The sequence below is a fragment of the Strigops habroptila genome, chromosome 8 (genome assembly GCF_004027225.2).
Source record: "Strigops habroptila isolate Jane chromosome 8, bStrHab1.2.pri, whole genome shotgun sequence".
Taxonomy (NCBI): Eukaryota; Metazoa; Chordata; class Aves; order Psittaciformes; family Psittacidae; genus Strigops; species Strigops habroptila.
In genome coordinates, this window is record NC_044284.2 from 35,988,711 (window position 1) to 36,004,739 (window position 16,029).

The 16,029-nt window shown below is 40.2% G+C and overlaps 1 protein-coding gene across 3 annotated transcripts in view; it reads right to left on the bottom strand.

The window, feature by feature from the left end:
* PSMD1 (proteasome 26S subunit, non-ATPase 1) overlaps positions 1–16,029 on the bottom strand; it is a 69,721-nt gene that overhangs the window by 49,960 nt on the left and 3,732 nt on the right. Inside the window, exons 4-16 of one of the 3 annotated variants that reach the window (XM_030493491.1) lie at positions 15,662–15,831; positions 14,616–14,821; positions 13,188–13,331; positions 12,144–12,370; positions 10,430–10,490; positions 8,580–8,708; positions 7,342–7,430; positions 6,624–6,702; positions 5,637–5,810; positions 4,555–4,666; positions 3,983–4,179; positions 3,297–3,392; positions 2,665–2,729 (exon numbers count right to left, since the gene is read on the bottom strand). In XM_030493491.1, coding sequence (XP_030349351.1) covers positions 2,665–2,729; positions 3,297–3,392; positions 3,983–4,179; positions 4,555–4,666; positions 5,637–5,810; positions 6,624–6,702; positions 7,342–7,430; positions 8,580–8,708; positions 10,430–10,490; positions 12,144–12,370; positions 13,188–13,331; positions 14,616–14,821; positions 15,662–15,831 — 1,749 coding nt within the window. The remainder of the gene's footprint in view (positions 1–2,664; positions 2,730–3,296; positions 3,393–3,982; positions 4,180–4,554; positions 4,667–5,636; positions 5,811–6,623; positions 6,703–7,341; positions 7,431–8,579; positions 8,709–10,429; positions 10,491–12,143; positions 12,371–13,187; positions 13,332–14,615; positions 14,822–15,661; positions 15,832–16,029) is intronic. The other 2 variants (XM_030493492.1, XM_030493493.1) reach the window with 2 other exon arrangements.

Here is a 16,029-nt window from a genome sequence, read left to right on the forward strand (position 1 = left end):
CACAACTTCAGTCCTTCTTCCCCATGGCTCTTAACACTGCTATGAGAGTATTAAACCTTTTTAGTTCATGCTTTCAAGCACTGCTGCGTCCCACATTGAAGCCTTCTTACCAACTGTATTTGTTTTATCTATAAAACATCTACCTCCTCATTTTGTACATAAACTATGGTGTTCAGATACACTGCAGCATTGCTCTAACATACAATAATATTAAAAAAATCTGACTATATAAACCAATTACATCTCACTTTGCAATATAAACAAAGATCAATTCCTGATCTAAATTGGTAAAAAATAAGATAAAAATAATTCTTTCCAATTTTAAAAAGTAAACCACTTTAAATTCATCATGTTTTCCATTTCATCATAAGTCTTAAAAAACAAAAAGGTTTTTTTGCATTAAACAAACTTATTCTCTTATTGGAATCCTGACTTCACAGTTCCCTTCTTGGAACCACATGCAGAGAATTCAACATCTCTTCTCACAGAAGCCTCAGTCATGTTCTTCCACCTAAGACAAGATTAATTTCTGGGGCTTAGCCCACTGTGTTACAGATCTGCTCACCTCCCATCACAAAACACTTCATTCAAAAGCTCTGTATACCTAGCAGCTGACAGATTACTGACTCTTGCCAGCATTCAATGCTGTATTAGTGGCCTTTAAGACAAGTAAATCTAGTTAGACTTCAACAAGCAACAGTCCTAAGAGATGTCATTTTACGCATGAAATCTGACAAACTCACAGCCCACTTGGTCTTTGTATCTCTGCACACCTGCAATATTGAGACGGTCCAGAGAACACAATTAGCTCTAACTAGCAGTTTCAGCAAACAGGAAATGTAAATGTAAAACCAGCTTTCAGATCCCCACGGTGATGTACAATATTTATTTCCAGGAATGAAACACAGCTTTTGGTTTATAATTAGAGAGAATAATGCAGGGGGTAACTTGTGAGGCCCACTTAGCAGAAAATCCCTTCCATTGCTGCATGTGAATGCAGGAGTCTGGGCTAGACAAACGAAGGGCTCCCTCCAGAACTGTGTCTTAAAGCAAAACAACTGATCGTATATTTTATGAAAGTTATTAAAAGTGTTAGCAATTACAACAGCTTAACACAAGCCTTTAGTCTCCAGAAGCCAATGATAATCAGCTAAAAAGTTTTAGTCCTTTGCTACCAAGTCAGGTGGACACTGGAATTTACAAGTTCCTCCTTGCTGTGCAAGCAGGTTTTGGACTGTACTCCTTCCGAAAAAGAGCCAGTATAAGATCTGTACCACTGCAGAGCAGGTGAAAGAGTCAAAGGTGATGTTACTCATTTCCTTGTTGCTGGATATGGAAAGAACAGGCCGAGAAGTACCTTGCTCCAATAAGATGCAAGCACATGGTAAATGGTTTAGCTCAGAGCCTTGAAAGCTTCTCATTTTGGCAAGAGCTATTGATGTCCAATTATATTTTGCCTTTATTGAGAAGAAAAATTACACTGAAATCAGAGATCAAAAGTGATTTGTCACAACCTGTTTGGAAAAAAGATGCCTGAAACTATGGAAGGCCTGCATGGAATTTTCCTTCTGTACACAGATGTAGAAGCCAGTTAAACAGACCCTTTGGCTTCAGGAGACTCGATTGCTATGCAGCAAGGAACAATGCAACGGAGCAGGAGCTCTTGAGAGACACCTGCTGCTCACATAGAAAATTTGTTCATTAATGACAAACTGACCCATCATATCAGTAACCCATTTTTTAATACCACCTTTAAGCATCTCTTACCCTGCTTTTTAGGATGAATTTACAAACTGCCACTAACCCAAGGAAGATGCGAACAAAGATTTTTACATTACAGTCCTGGACCCAAGTACACACTGCCTCCTCTCAGACATACTCGAAGGCTGCAGCTTGGCTCAGTGCTCAGATTACACAGATTACTGTATTAACAGATGAAGGGGAGATTTTTAATTCCCCAATCTAATAAAAAAACCCAACCAACCAAGCGAAAAAACCAACAACCACCAAACAAACAAACAAAAAACCACCAACCAAACCCAGCACCTCTTACCTAGGGAACTATCTATAGAGGACTACAAAATACCAGATCCACAACAGATTTCACTTTAAAGAACCGAAGCAAACATCATGACTATTTTGTGTGGGCTCTACATTACCACAATGTAAGCCCAGTCAGTAACCTGGCAGAGTTTAGTAGTGGATACTTAAAAAACAAAGATTATTTCAACATTCTTCTTCAGATTATTTTTGCCAAAGTCATGACTTCCAAGAACATTGTAGATAGCAATCAGGCAGACATATTTGTCTGAGTACTGCTGCCTTTAAGAGGCCTGGCACAAGCACCTTATACTTAATTTTTCATTAAGTCTCAATCCTGCAAATATTGATTTTTCATTCTATTTGTCAACTTCATCTAACTCTATTCAGACAATTAAGCCGTAAGTCCGGAAACCAACAGAAAGGCTCATTAAGCATCTGCTGAACATTAAGGCAGGCTTCTAATTCTGCACCAAGTTTTATTCTCTCTCAAATTTTTGACTTTTCAACCTCCACTCAGTTAGCTATTGAGTAATTTTGTGAAAGCAATAGCATACACGCTTCCTGAAAATGTAACAGACATCAAATTGAAGGCTGTAGAAGTGACCAAGGAAGACACTGTACCTGAACAGAATGAAACCAAGTGACTCAACAGCTGCCCGCCTCACATCATCATTCACATCACTCACCTACAAAAGGGAAAACAGGACATTCAGAATGTAGTTAAAACACTTGAGGACTTTGCAACATTTCAGGCCAGGTGTCAGGCACACAGGTTAATCAGGAAGACACAACAGTGGAGAAAGTTAAAAATCATGTTCAGCCTTAGCTGAAATGGCCTCACCCTCGTTCATACGCTGTGACTGCAATCCTATCAAGGAGCAGACAGACCTCACCTTTTACAGCTTAAGTTGCTTTTTCCCAGCCCATTGTTACACAGACTATTCACTACAAACCCATTACCAACTATTTTGGGATTGTGTTTTATTTTTAAAATATCATAAATTATTTTTATTTTTAAAATAAAATAAATTTTTTGTGATATCAGGCTGAATATTCTCTTGCTGAAAGTCTAGTTATCCTAATGTCAGAAGACCCTGTTATTTCTACTCATAGCATTAAGGAAAGTTTTCATCATTTCACAATCTCTGATTTGGACCAGAACATTAACATCGTAGACACGAAACCTGTCAGAGTGATGCGCTTACTCTCACACCACATTTCTTGCGGTGTGCTTCTAAGCCCACAGTACTTACAGCCACATGCAGTAGGCGTCTGATAGCCTTGTTGTTCCCTGAGCCACAGTATGCCATAGCAACAGTGTACATGCCAGAACGACGGAGAATTGGATCCTGGAAGAGAAAGCAGCAATATTTAACATCCATCCAAAGAGAGACTCAGTAATTCTTATTTTAAAACTGTTCCTCTTTTGGGCCTGGAATCTGCAAAAATGTAGCCTCGTTGCTTAATTGTTTATTAAGGATGAGTAACAGGACAAGCACCAAAGCAGGGCTGCCATTATCAGTTTCAGGGGGACAGAAAGTTGCTATGCCACAGGCTGCCAAAGACAGTATCTGACAGATGTGTTATTCTGCTGTTTATTTACTATCTCCTATTGACCACTACTAGACCCTTAAGAATGACCCACCTACAGCAAGCCTCATCCACTTCTAATCATGACACCCTGTCTGGCTCCTTGTTGCTGCTCACGGAACTATAGAGAGTGAGTATGAGGCTAAAAAATACACAACAAAGCACTGCTGTTCTTGTATTTTTGATCAGGGTTAATGAAGCAAGGTGTGAAACTGTCCCACTTCAGACCTATGTAAGAACTTCCCTGGTTCGAAAGAGATAACCCACCATAGCTGGAGATTTCACAAAAGGACAGAAAGGTCATCTGCGTAACAAAAAGGGCCAGGGAATAAATCACAGCTAAACTTACCTTATCTCTGCAGAGACTCTCAATGAGAGCATCTGCCTCCTCCATCCTCCCATACATGACCAGAGCAATTCCAACTGCAAGGCCTCGCAAAATCTTCTCATGCTGGGTTTCCTGTGCGTAGCCAACCATGTCCTCAATAGCCTGAGCATTTTTAGATCCCAGCATAACCAATCCCAGTGCCAAGCCAGCTGCCTCACCTGCGCAGCACAGAAAAGCAAAAAATCAAGTAAACTCTGCTCCCAAAAGCAGCAAATATTCTATTCCCAAAAGCAGAAAATCACACAAGAAGTAGGCCAACAGATCAAATAGGAGACTGTTTAAAGACCTAGCATGTCTTACCAATATTTGGCATAATGCCACAGACCAGTCCTGACAGGACCTCTGAACATTACTGCCGTAGAACTAAAGAACCATGCTGATCAGGAAAAGGTCAGTAAATAAAACGCAGCTAAGGCAACCTAGAAGCAATCTATGCTGCTAAGAAAAAAAAAAAACCCAAACCCCACACCAAAAAGCCCCAGATGCCTGATAAGGCCTCAGATGGTTGTTTGCTTTGAAAGCAGAACATTTACCTGTCACTGCATCATCCTGGTATAGATTTGTTTTCAGCAAATCGTACACATCTTGACGTGCTGTCCCCATGGCAGCCAGACCCAAACCCAGGCTGCCACCATGTCGGACAATCTAGGGAAGCATATGCAAGTTTAGTCATTATAAAACAGAGAACAATATGGCTTCAGCTGAAGTAGACATTTTTCCATCAACATAAAGCTGCAAACTTTTAGCCTCAAACCACCCAAAATTATCTCTTGACCTGTTAGAAATACCACTTTCACCATCTCAGGCAGTAATTCTGATGAAAGAGTCAGAAAATGATAGAAATAGTGGTTCAAAAGTCCATAAACAATGAGTATCAGAAGCTTTACACATAGCACAAGACCCTTTCTAGTAACTTTAAGGTCTTTTTCCCCACTGAGCGATTTATGTAAAACTGTGCCGTGGGTAAAAATTGCTGCCTAGTAATACTTTTTAAGTAGAAAGGTAAATCAGTAACCCACTTGAACTGTCTACATCCTCTTTTGTTCTAACAATGGATACAGGAAAGACAATACATCTGCAATAAGATGAGTGCAATCCTTTCATAGAATTTTTATAGTGTGAAATTCCCCAAAGAGAAGAAGAGAACATGCTGGGAAAACACTAATCTGTTCCTAACTTGTAAAGGAGACTTTTTGTAGAGCTCTACGAACAGTGAGTGGTGAAGTAAAATACTTTTTTTTTTTTTTTTTTTTTTAATAAGTTGCATTAAACCTACAGGGCAGCAGAAGCATTTTGTGGCTTATTCTTTTGACAGCTAAGCCATAAGCAGTAACAGTCCCTGAATACTGCAGGTCTACTAGCGAAACTAAGTAGATACACAAGGAGTAAGGAAGATGAAGGTAGATTTACTGTCAAATACGTAAAAATTTCCTAAAAATCTTACCTAAACCTTGAGCAATAGGTTGTTAAAACCAAACTTTATATTTAAGGCCCACAGAAAGTGTAAGTACCACACTAGTGCTATGGTCTTAGTTACCTCTAACCCTAAACAAGCTAGCACTCTTTCTGGATACTCCCAACAAAACAAAGGTTCATCACTGAACCCAGTACATACATCATTACTGGCATTCTTCAGCTGGTTCAGCAAATAGTCAATGATGTCCCCACCATGGTTAGCATGAATGAGACCCAAGGCATAGAGGCCCCCGCCTTCCTGGTATGCTGACCCTGGAGACGTGTCCTTGGGTAGGTATGTTGCCATTAGCTGCAATGCTTCTTTCTCATGACCCTGGATGTTCAGTGTCCGGCAGGAAGAGAAGACAGTGGGAAGTGAAAGGTGAAAAAACAGCAGATGCACATACTTCACAATGATATTGAAATATGTCAGGAGAAAACAAGTTATAGCCATTACTTTCTCCACAAAAATCAGCCTTTCAGTGCTGTACAGCACTGTTCAGCAAAGAATCCTTCTGTACTGGGGTTTTATTAACCACAGTACACAAGAATTCATCAATCACTTGGTCACTGATTCAGGACAAATCTGGCCTGAAGCTACACTAGTTCATTCACTAGACCACTTTAATGAAGGCTGAGACACACAGCACAATTACAAAGACTTCTAGCTATTTCAAAACAGCTCTAAACATGCCCTTCTTGTGAATGAATTTGAAGAAAATGACCACTATTCAGGTCACCATTCAAACTTATTGAAACTTACTACAGTAAGGACAGCAGGTATTGTCCTAAAACCACTTAAGAAATATACACCTGCAGTTTTAATAGCTGGAAACTACTGACTCTGTTCAACTCAAAAAGGAAGAGAAGATCTAGAAAGAAGACTCTCTCCTTGAGCCGTGTTATCTTACCACCTTTTTGATGCTCAATAAAACATGTCATAAACTACATCGGGTATCAGACAAGATGGACTTGATGAAGCACAGCTTTTCCTTTAGTGCAAAGACACCAGCTATGTTACAGCTGTGCCTTGCAATAGACTAGGTAAACTGGAGTGCAGGTATCATTCAGAATCCCCATTTCAATGTTTTCAGTCTTCACAAGTCAAGCATTTATATTGAACAGAGGGCAATGAACACTATGTTACCTTGTGTATAACACCCAAGCTGGCAGTAGCGGTAAACTTAGCCCAGTTAGTGGCCCTGGCCAGCCACTCCAAATTGTCTCTGGAAGATGAAAAGAGAAAGGTTATAAGAAGTTTTTCATACAGCCTGTTCCCCATCCTGCAAGCAAGGTTTCACAGCACTGAAGACCACTTTCAAACCAGAAAAGCAGATCCAGAAGGCAGGAAGGCTAACCACATTTCCACTTCATACCTCTCTTCCCTTCATCAGCCCTGATTTTTGGTTGGTCATCTCAGTGAAAGATGAGAACAACTGCCCAACATGCAGCCCATCAACCCGCTGGGAGAAACTAGCAGAGTTTCTGAAGCTTTCTTCAAGTCCCTGGTAATGTCAGCCCTGACATCTGCCTTCCCAGAGTCATTCAGCATTGTCAGTCTCTTCCAAAAAAAGACACATTATCTCAGAAATTCTCTAAATAGCAAACAGAACAAACATTCCAGATCTCCACTCTCCAAACTGCTCACATGGTTAGCAGTCAAATCAAGTCAGCTTGTGAAGAGAGAGAAAAGGAAACAATTCCAGCTTCTTCCTCTGCCTGCACATTAATTTTTAGACCCTTTGTTTATTCTTCTCTAAGCCCAGAGTTCTGCAGCCACCCTTTTAAAAGTATCAAGTTAAGTAGGGCAACAGTGTTGTTCAAAGATCTCTAAATCACATTAGAGCTTCCTTGCCTAAATTTACCTAAGGAACTGGTCGCTCGTTGTACCACAATGCATAAAGGAGTTTGCTATAACCGTTGCTGTATGACACACAGAATTCCGAACTGCATCCTGAAAGAACAAAAACAATCAGTATCACCAGTCAGCAAAAGGTATGCCCTAGGTCACTTAGCATGCTTGCCAGTACATTAGAAAAACGGATTATAATTGTGCTTAATTTAACTTGCAATTTCCCTTTAATCAAACTAATAGATTGTTTATACATTTTAACATATCCTCAACCCATCTTTCCAGTGCAAACCAATCCTTTCAATGAGTTTCTGTCGGAGATGTGATAACTTCAATTGCAGCTTAACTGAACAACCCCTCTTTCTGGTTCCCAGAACTGAGCACTGCAGACTGTGTGCTGCTGACGTTTTCAAGCCACCCCTGGAACACTATGCAGGATCATTCCCAAGCACTTAACCAGTACATGGAAAAAGATTTTCCAGTACATTTGAAGTGCCTCCTGAAATAGATGAACCCATTGACAAGCTGACAATGTGCATCTCATTTCACATACAAAAAACTTCTCCTATGGTTTCTAATAATCATTTAGCTTAAGAGAGTTTAATTTACCTGTCAGTTTTCATTTACCCACCCTTGAATAACACCTTCCAAAACAAAACAAGTTACTCAGTTCATTAGCACTGCCTACAGTAGCTGATCAGTTTTGTCTTCAATGAGGAAATACTAGTCTCTGAGCATGTATTAGGATTTCTTTAGCCAAGCTAGAAGTATAGTCTCGTGAACATCTCAACAAAGATACCAACATACTGTAACCTACAGTCCTGGCTGACTCCCCCCCTCCCCAAGCAGCAGCATTTGCAATAGATCAGTCGTGGAGCTGGAGGGTGAGTTCATCCATCTTACTGACCAGATGAAAACAAACCCACCAAAAAAAGGGGGGGGAGGGGGGGGGAAGAGGGGATGGGCAGAAAAGGATTAGTTTCTATACCAACTGGAAAAAAACCAAAACCAAAACAACATGCTAATAACAGCCTGTCACAAGATCATACTAGCTGTCAGTTCAAACAACGATTATATGGCCTTCTTTGGGTGCAATCAGCTCTTCTTCAGCCTCACATGTTCAAGTTTTATACGTAGCTAGGGAGGCCATGCTAAAACATAAGACAATGATGTAAAAACAGCAACATGGCCAAAACAAACACAGGATGAACCAGATGAATCCAAGACAACAATATCCAAAAAACCTCCTACCTTTGTGTTTTTTAGGATCATGAGGTCTGTATTGTTGTTTCGTATTAAAAACTGCAGATGTAACTCAATGGCCATTTCCCCACTTAAAATTTTAATCATTTTTGAGATCTGATCCTTAGGCTCTGGGTTCTTCACATACAAGCAAAAAGAAGAAAAAATGTGAGAAATCAACTACGGCTCTGTTACAATACAGTTAATGAGAAGCTGTTATTTTCCCATCATCATATTTCAAAATCTATCAAGTTTTAGGACTAAAAAGACATTGTTTCTGCCCTTGTTGCACAAGCCCAAACCTCCCAGAAAATCAAGTCCCTTTGTGCACAACAGTGCAGGTGGGAGAAGAGACTCTTTGAAAATAAATGTATTGTTTCATTGAAATCAAAAGGATATGAGTGACATCTAATACTTTGCAGGCTGCTGTTTGTCCTTACAGACACAGTCTCTTGCAAGAGGCAACCACTTTTGTAAATGGGAACCTGTATTTCCATGGAAGTTTTAATGGAGAGGACTACAAAGCCACGACACATGGCCCTGCTGAGCTGCAGCATCATTCCTGTGAGCTACAGGCTTCATTTAGAACACCACCTAGTAGAACTAGGAATCTCCAATACATTAATCTTCCAAAGCTCTTTGAGAAAGCCTCCTCCTTCTTCATGATGGAACAGTTTCCACAGATTAAGTTCCAATTTAAGTCCCTTCTGAGCAGGGTGAAAAGTACACTGCAGCATTTTGTACCGACATTGTTAGCTGGTCAGAGACCAGCCAAGCATGAGTAGTTCAGCCCTTAATCTCCTCAATTATTTCTTTATAGTCAGCATTCTGAATTGTGGAAGATTAAGCTCAAGAACATTTCTGGTCACATAATTGTTTTTACATACTGGCCCCTTGGCACAGTCAGCAATGCCAGTGCAGCAGAACTGATTCAAGACACCTTTCCTGCACAAAACCACTGTTTACAGGTTCCTTAATGGGGCAAGAAACTCAACTCCTTTTGTTTTCCCTGTGGAATATAATTTCAAGAAAACACTTCTGTTTGCCCTTGATGAATTTTAAGTGATCTACAAGAATTGCCCAGGTCTAGTTCGCAAACATGCACCATGGGGAAACAACTGAAAAACCAACACACTCATCTTGGGTTTTACTTTCCTCCCTAGAAGTACTACCTTTCTTCAGCATTAGAAGTGTCAGAATTGCATTAGATATTCTACATGCTGAAATTCAATTTTATGTGCATGTTAGAAGCAAACTCACTTTCTCCAGTACTTGGGGAAAAAAACTAAACAAAAAGATTATAAGCAGCTGGACCAGCAACACAGCCACCATGCCAGCCCAAGGCAACACCTTCCTCCTTCATGGAAAAGAAACTATGTTACATCAGCATCCCCTCCTGCCATTCCTGCAGAACAGCATCAGTTCTATACTATCCATTCTATCAGAACTACAGCGGGATTTCAGAAAATGAAGAAAAAAGAATTAAAAAAAAAAAAAAAAAAAATTAAAAAAAAAGGCATCAAGCTAATTTCAGGCCCTTTCTTCTGGAATGAGTTATTTCGATATGAACAAAAAGCAAACACATGAGCCAGATCCTTCTGTCCCCTTCTTCAGTGACTGAGCACTGTAACTCTTGCTGAAATTTACCCACTTTGCGCTCTCTCCCAGCTTTCAGTATCCGAACTGCTGGACTTTCAGACTGTCAGATATTTGGTCTTCAGAGATCATCTGTCACCTTGTCAAGCAAGACAGAAGTGGAATTCCATTCTTCGTTAGCCAAACCAATTCAGCAACCCCAGAAATTCAAAGAGATCATGTAAGAAAAACTAGGCATGGCATATTTTGGAAATGGCACTCACAATTTCTGCAGATTTCCCTGCACAAGTGCTTCCTGGTTTCTCTTCTGCTTCCATTGCATCACTGAAATAAAATGAAAATTACAAATGCAACCTAGTTCGTCACTCTTAACTAATCAAGCACTGAAATTATGGCTGAACACTATCTTGAAAGAGCAGCCTGTGACATGGAGATGATGACTGAAAATAGGACTCTGACAGGACAAGGGCTGACTATCTGGAGGATGAGAAGAAAACTCCTCCCAATTTAATTTTCAGGGAACTTGAAGAAAAAGGCCTAGAAAACGCCCCACTCATTTCATCTATAGAGACAACAAAAACAGAGACCCTTGGAGGGAATGAACAAGCAGAGACTGGTGAGAAAACAAGGTCAACAAACAAGTCAGCAAGGATAATTATATCCTCACCCAGAAGCGTTGAGCTCATCACTATAAGGATGGATGTTGAGAGTGTTGAAATGGAAATGAAACCTATTAAGCTGTTGTTAGCACCTTGTCCTAATGCTTCACAGGCTGACTTATAATTTATTCTTGCGCTTCCTTTTATTTCACTGGAAGAGGAGAGGAGAATACTTGCTATGCCCGTATCAACTTAAGTATTTAGACCCAGTTTCTCACAGCTGTATAAGCCCTTATAAGGTTTTATACAACCATAACTAACTATAACTAACTATAGTTAACCAGCTTTAATCTAGGCAGCATTCTCCATCACACACTATCAAAGACAGTGCAGGGATCAGGTTCTGTACAGACATGACAGCTGTAGTGATTAAAGAGCTGATGGGGCACAAACTTCCTCCACGCTGCCTCTGAGCTGGACAGCAGCCTTAGCATGGGTTGGTCAATCCTCTAAAAAGAGAAGTTTGAAAAAAAATTATCTGCCAATTACCAGTATGCCATCAAAACAAGAAATAAAGAAGACGGAATAGCTAATGCAAACTTTGGTTTTCTTAACAGTTGCATCCTGCAGCTATGATCCAGTGATGTAGCGTAGATTTAGATTACATATAAGGAGGAAGTTCTTTTACTGTGCAGGTGGCAAGCCACTGGAACAGGCTGCCCAGAGAAGTTGTGGCTGCCCCATCCCTGAAAGTGTTCAAGGCCAGATTGCCCCCCATGGCAGAAGGGTTGGAACCAAATGATCTCTATAGTCCCTTCGAACCCAAGCTGTTCTATGATTCTATGTTGCCCACCAAAGAAGTTTTAAATGTCAGAACTTTAACAAAATTCAGACTAGATGTGAACTAGCTCTTTTTAATGGCAAGTGTAAGAGGGTCTATAACACTACCGTATCATCTGAGCTCATTCTTCCCACAAGCAGACCAAAAGCCATGATGTGAAACGAAACTTGCATATAGCCACAATGAGCTTTTTGCTTGAACTCCCTTCCTTAGTTTTACAAGATGCTGCAACGACCACACAGCATCAGTGTTCCCAGGCATTTCGCGCTATGGTTTAATGAATTACTGCTCATTAGCTGAGCCACAGTAACTGCACCATGCTTACCTCAACTGCAGTGGAAAATGCATTCTATCAAACAGTAGATTCTAGTAATACGCAATTTTGCCCTGAGCAAATAGCATGTCTTGTCTATTGCCCTGACTTAAATGAAGGAGAGCAACATGACTGTTTGTAATGGGCATCTGTACACAGAACAGGAAGCTCCATCAGAGCAGGACTGTGACCAATTACACCCCTTCTCAAGCCAGCCTCCCCACCTGTCTTTCTCTGATCCAGGGACGGTGCCGGTGTTGGTGGATCCAGGCACGGATGCAATGGGAGTGCCAACTGTGCGGAGATTCTGGATTACAGAAGACAGGAACTGCTGGCTAGCACTTTCATACAGATCAAAGCAAATTTGGTAGGCCATGAGAAGGTTATCTTCCTTCACCAGTTTTTCCAAGATGTCACTCACAGCCTGTGGATCATCTAGGAATATCAGGCACTGAGCAGGAAGGGAAGAACAGGAAGGAAAAAAACCAGAAGACATTACATACTTCAGAATGAGAAAGCAAAACTACACACTCCATTTTCCCCATTCCTTCATCTGCTGCTTTCACAGAACATGTCCTCAAAGAAAGAAAAATTTTCTCTCTCTCACAGGAGATAACAGAAATCTATGAAGAGTTTTCACAGGTTAGTTTAAAAACAAGACCAAGTATTACAAATTCAAGACATGTCATTCAAGCCTTCCTATTTCTGCAGTTAGGAAATTGACAATGTTGTCCTACTAAACACAGAAACTTCAAAAGCAGATTAAAGAAGCATGAGTCATTTTGTAGGGATGTCTCAGCTAAAATGGAACAGGTACAACAGTCCTGAGTCACATGTACCTGGCACACCAAGCATGGCAGAGGTCTGAGACCATCTGAGTAATTTCATAACCAATCGTCTAAACATTTTCAGACAATGGCTCACCAAAAAAACCACAGCACTGCCAATGTTCTTTGGAGAAAAATAAAATTCAAAGCTGTGAACCTTTCCTCTGATACTCCCTACATAGGCTTGAAATATTCTGTCAGAGTTGTCTACATCCCCAAACTGTCTTTGAACATGTTTCTTTCTCTATAAATCGACCAAATGTGCAATATTTCCATCTCCTTTTCGAATTGATCTCATTTTGATATATATTTGAAGCACACAACCAGGAAAAGGTATTTCATTTCACTGTTTAAGAAAGAGATCAGGTAGATGTCAAGTCAAATGCATCTAAAGAAGAGTAACTTTTGATTGATCTTTGAACATCATTCTAAGAAGCTTACCTGGCACACATTGATGAAATCTGGTTTCTCCAGATTCATGTAGATTTTAACTAGAACTCTCAAGACTTTATTACGGAACTGTTTATTCTGCATCAAAGACATACAGAGCTTCAAGCTGTAGGCTAGCATCCCAGGAACATCATTCTGAAATAAAAATTCAGGGATATCAATTCCGAGTTTGGACTAAGAAGCAGGATTTTGAAGTTAAAACAAGGCTACCTCCTTTCTACTTAAAAAGCAGAGCAAAAGATGTGGACGCATGAATCTTCACGGTTTCCTTTCCAATTTTCAGAAAGGATTATAGTTCCTATAAAATACTACCAAAAATGCACAGGATCAACATTTAATTCAGTAGTTAAAACATGCAACAGATTAATTTAAAAGTTCAATAGCTATTTCCTCTTCTTCACATCCCTTGTTCAAATAATCATTCTTGAATGCAGTGAAAGTCACTGCACTAACATAAAATGTCAACAAAACAAACCATGTGCCAAGAAAAGATCCCCAACATGCCTATCTCTTGCTAGAGACCAAGAAACAGATTTGGTTACTAAATTTCAGAGAGGTAATTGGAGATGAGAAATGTGTAACAGGCAATTAAGCCAGTAAATGCATAAGACAGAAAACAGAACACAGAAAGCAAAATTGATGCCCTATGATTCTCATTCCCATATACAAAAATGGGAGACATCCAAAAATATGGGAAAGCTATAAACTGAAATGGATAAAATTTAAAAGACTTAAGCCATGTGTCTGGCATATGACTGAGATACTGCAGCATAACCAGATTACACACAACTGTTGAGCTGCTGCAAATGACTACAGGCATGCTTCTCTTACTGCTATTACTGGGTAATATGACTTACCTTAAACCCTCACTGAAAGATGTTAAGGCCAGTCTGTACCTACCACCTTGCACTCAGGTCAGGCTAATACTGCACACAGCCACTTACTGAAAACTAGAGCAGCTCACACAATTACTGGATTATTTGCTTTTGCCTGCCATAAATAAATCACCTAGCCCTAAGGATCCCTTCCCAGTGTTACAGCAGATGACAGGCACAGCAAAATACAACAGCTTTTCTTACATTACACCAGATCTAAGGTCTGCCTAGTCCAGCATTGTATTTCTGCTAGTAGCTGACAGGGAATACCTTAAGAAGAGGGTAGATAGCCAAGCTTCCTGGAAATATTCTCGCAGCAACTTGCTGCTCAGGGATTTCTTAAAGTTAGGGGTCTCTCTATACTCCATAGCCTTAAGTGGCTTTGCCTTCCATGAACATGATGAACCAAACACCCTAACTTTCATCTTTTATTCTGTTCATACAAAGCAGGGCGAGTTTCATAGCAACATGGATCCCGCACTTCACTTCTGACTCCATGCCTGGAAGAGACTGGCTACCTGCCCCTCCTGGCTCTTGCACATACCGATTCAAGGATGGTTTTCTCAAAGATGTCCAGCCTGCGTGTCTCTAGAGCAATGCCGATGGCCTGCTTGTACTTGTGGTCATCCAAGCACCGCTGGAACATTTTGTTCACTATCCCTTCTAGCCTTTCATCAACAGGCTTCTTCTCCCCTTCTGGTAGCTCTGCATTCTCCACACACTGCTTGGTATAGTGGTCGATACATTTTGCTGAAAAGATATTGAATAAATATGAATGGGAGTCAACTTCCTAGATGTTTGCTGATGAAGAGATCAGTATATGCACACTGACGTTCTACCAGCAAATTCAGCATACGAGAAACTAACAAAGGTGAGGCACAAGAACTATTTGTGTACTCATATACAGACAGTAGTGGAAGATACTAATATTCTCTTCTAATAAACTCTGCTCTTAGTGTTCAAAACAAGCAGATATTTTTAAAATGGAACCAAAGACATAATCTTTGTTCAAACGGAATATTTTAAATAAATATGGAAACAGCAGTAACAGACTTCCTAGCTCTACTGTAAGCACTAGCTGGGGAGATTGAAAGCCAGTCCTGGTCCATCACGTCCTGTACAAAGTAAATGATCCAGCAGACAAGATTTTCAAAAGACATTCGAATTATACATGCATTCAGCATCTGACTTGCTATCTTATTAAGGATGGATAAAAAAAAAAGGTTTTACTCCTCAATCAGGCCTGCAGCTACACTTATTAGTTGATTATTTCCAAAGTTATGCTGAAATTTATAAAAACATTAGCACACAAATGAGAGAAAGGACAATAAACAACCAAAGTTATCTTCCTATCAGGAACTTGCAATAGAATAAGGGTTAAGAATAAAAAAAAATGCCAGAACTCCCAAGTCAGTTCCATTACAGAATCCCGAAGCAGAAGAAAGAAAGCACAAATAAACTCAGTAAAATTAGCTGCAACATCACTTTAAATGAATACAAGGAGAGAAAAAGGAATATGGAGAAAAGCAGCTAAATCGAGTAAAATCTCAAAGGTACAAGAGCTTTTCTTTTGCAGCAATAGTTTTTTACCAATGATCGTCTCCACATATTCCGAGTTGTCGTTGACATTGAAGAGGTCACCTGCTCCCAGGGCATAGTTCAGTGATTCCTCAAAAGCTCCCAGGTGGTAAAAAACTTTAGAAGCAACTAGAGCAGCGAACTGCCGACTCCGAAAGCCCTCATCTTCATAGAGAACTTCACTGCAAAGGAGAGAGAGAACAGCATCAGCTCTGTGTGCTCAGTTCTCTTTAAGGCCACATGACAGCTTCACCGAACTTGCAACTTTGGGACTATAGCTCCAACCCCAAATCCTCTATACTAGTGCTTTCCAGAAAATATGGAGCTAGATGCTGTACTAGCCAGTATCAAGCAACCAGAATTACATTCACTTCATATCT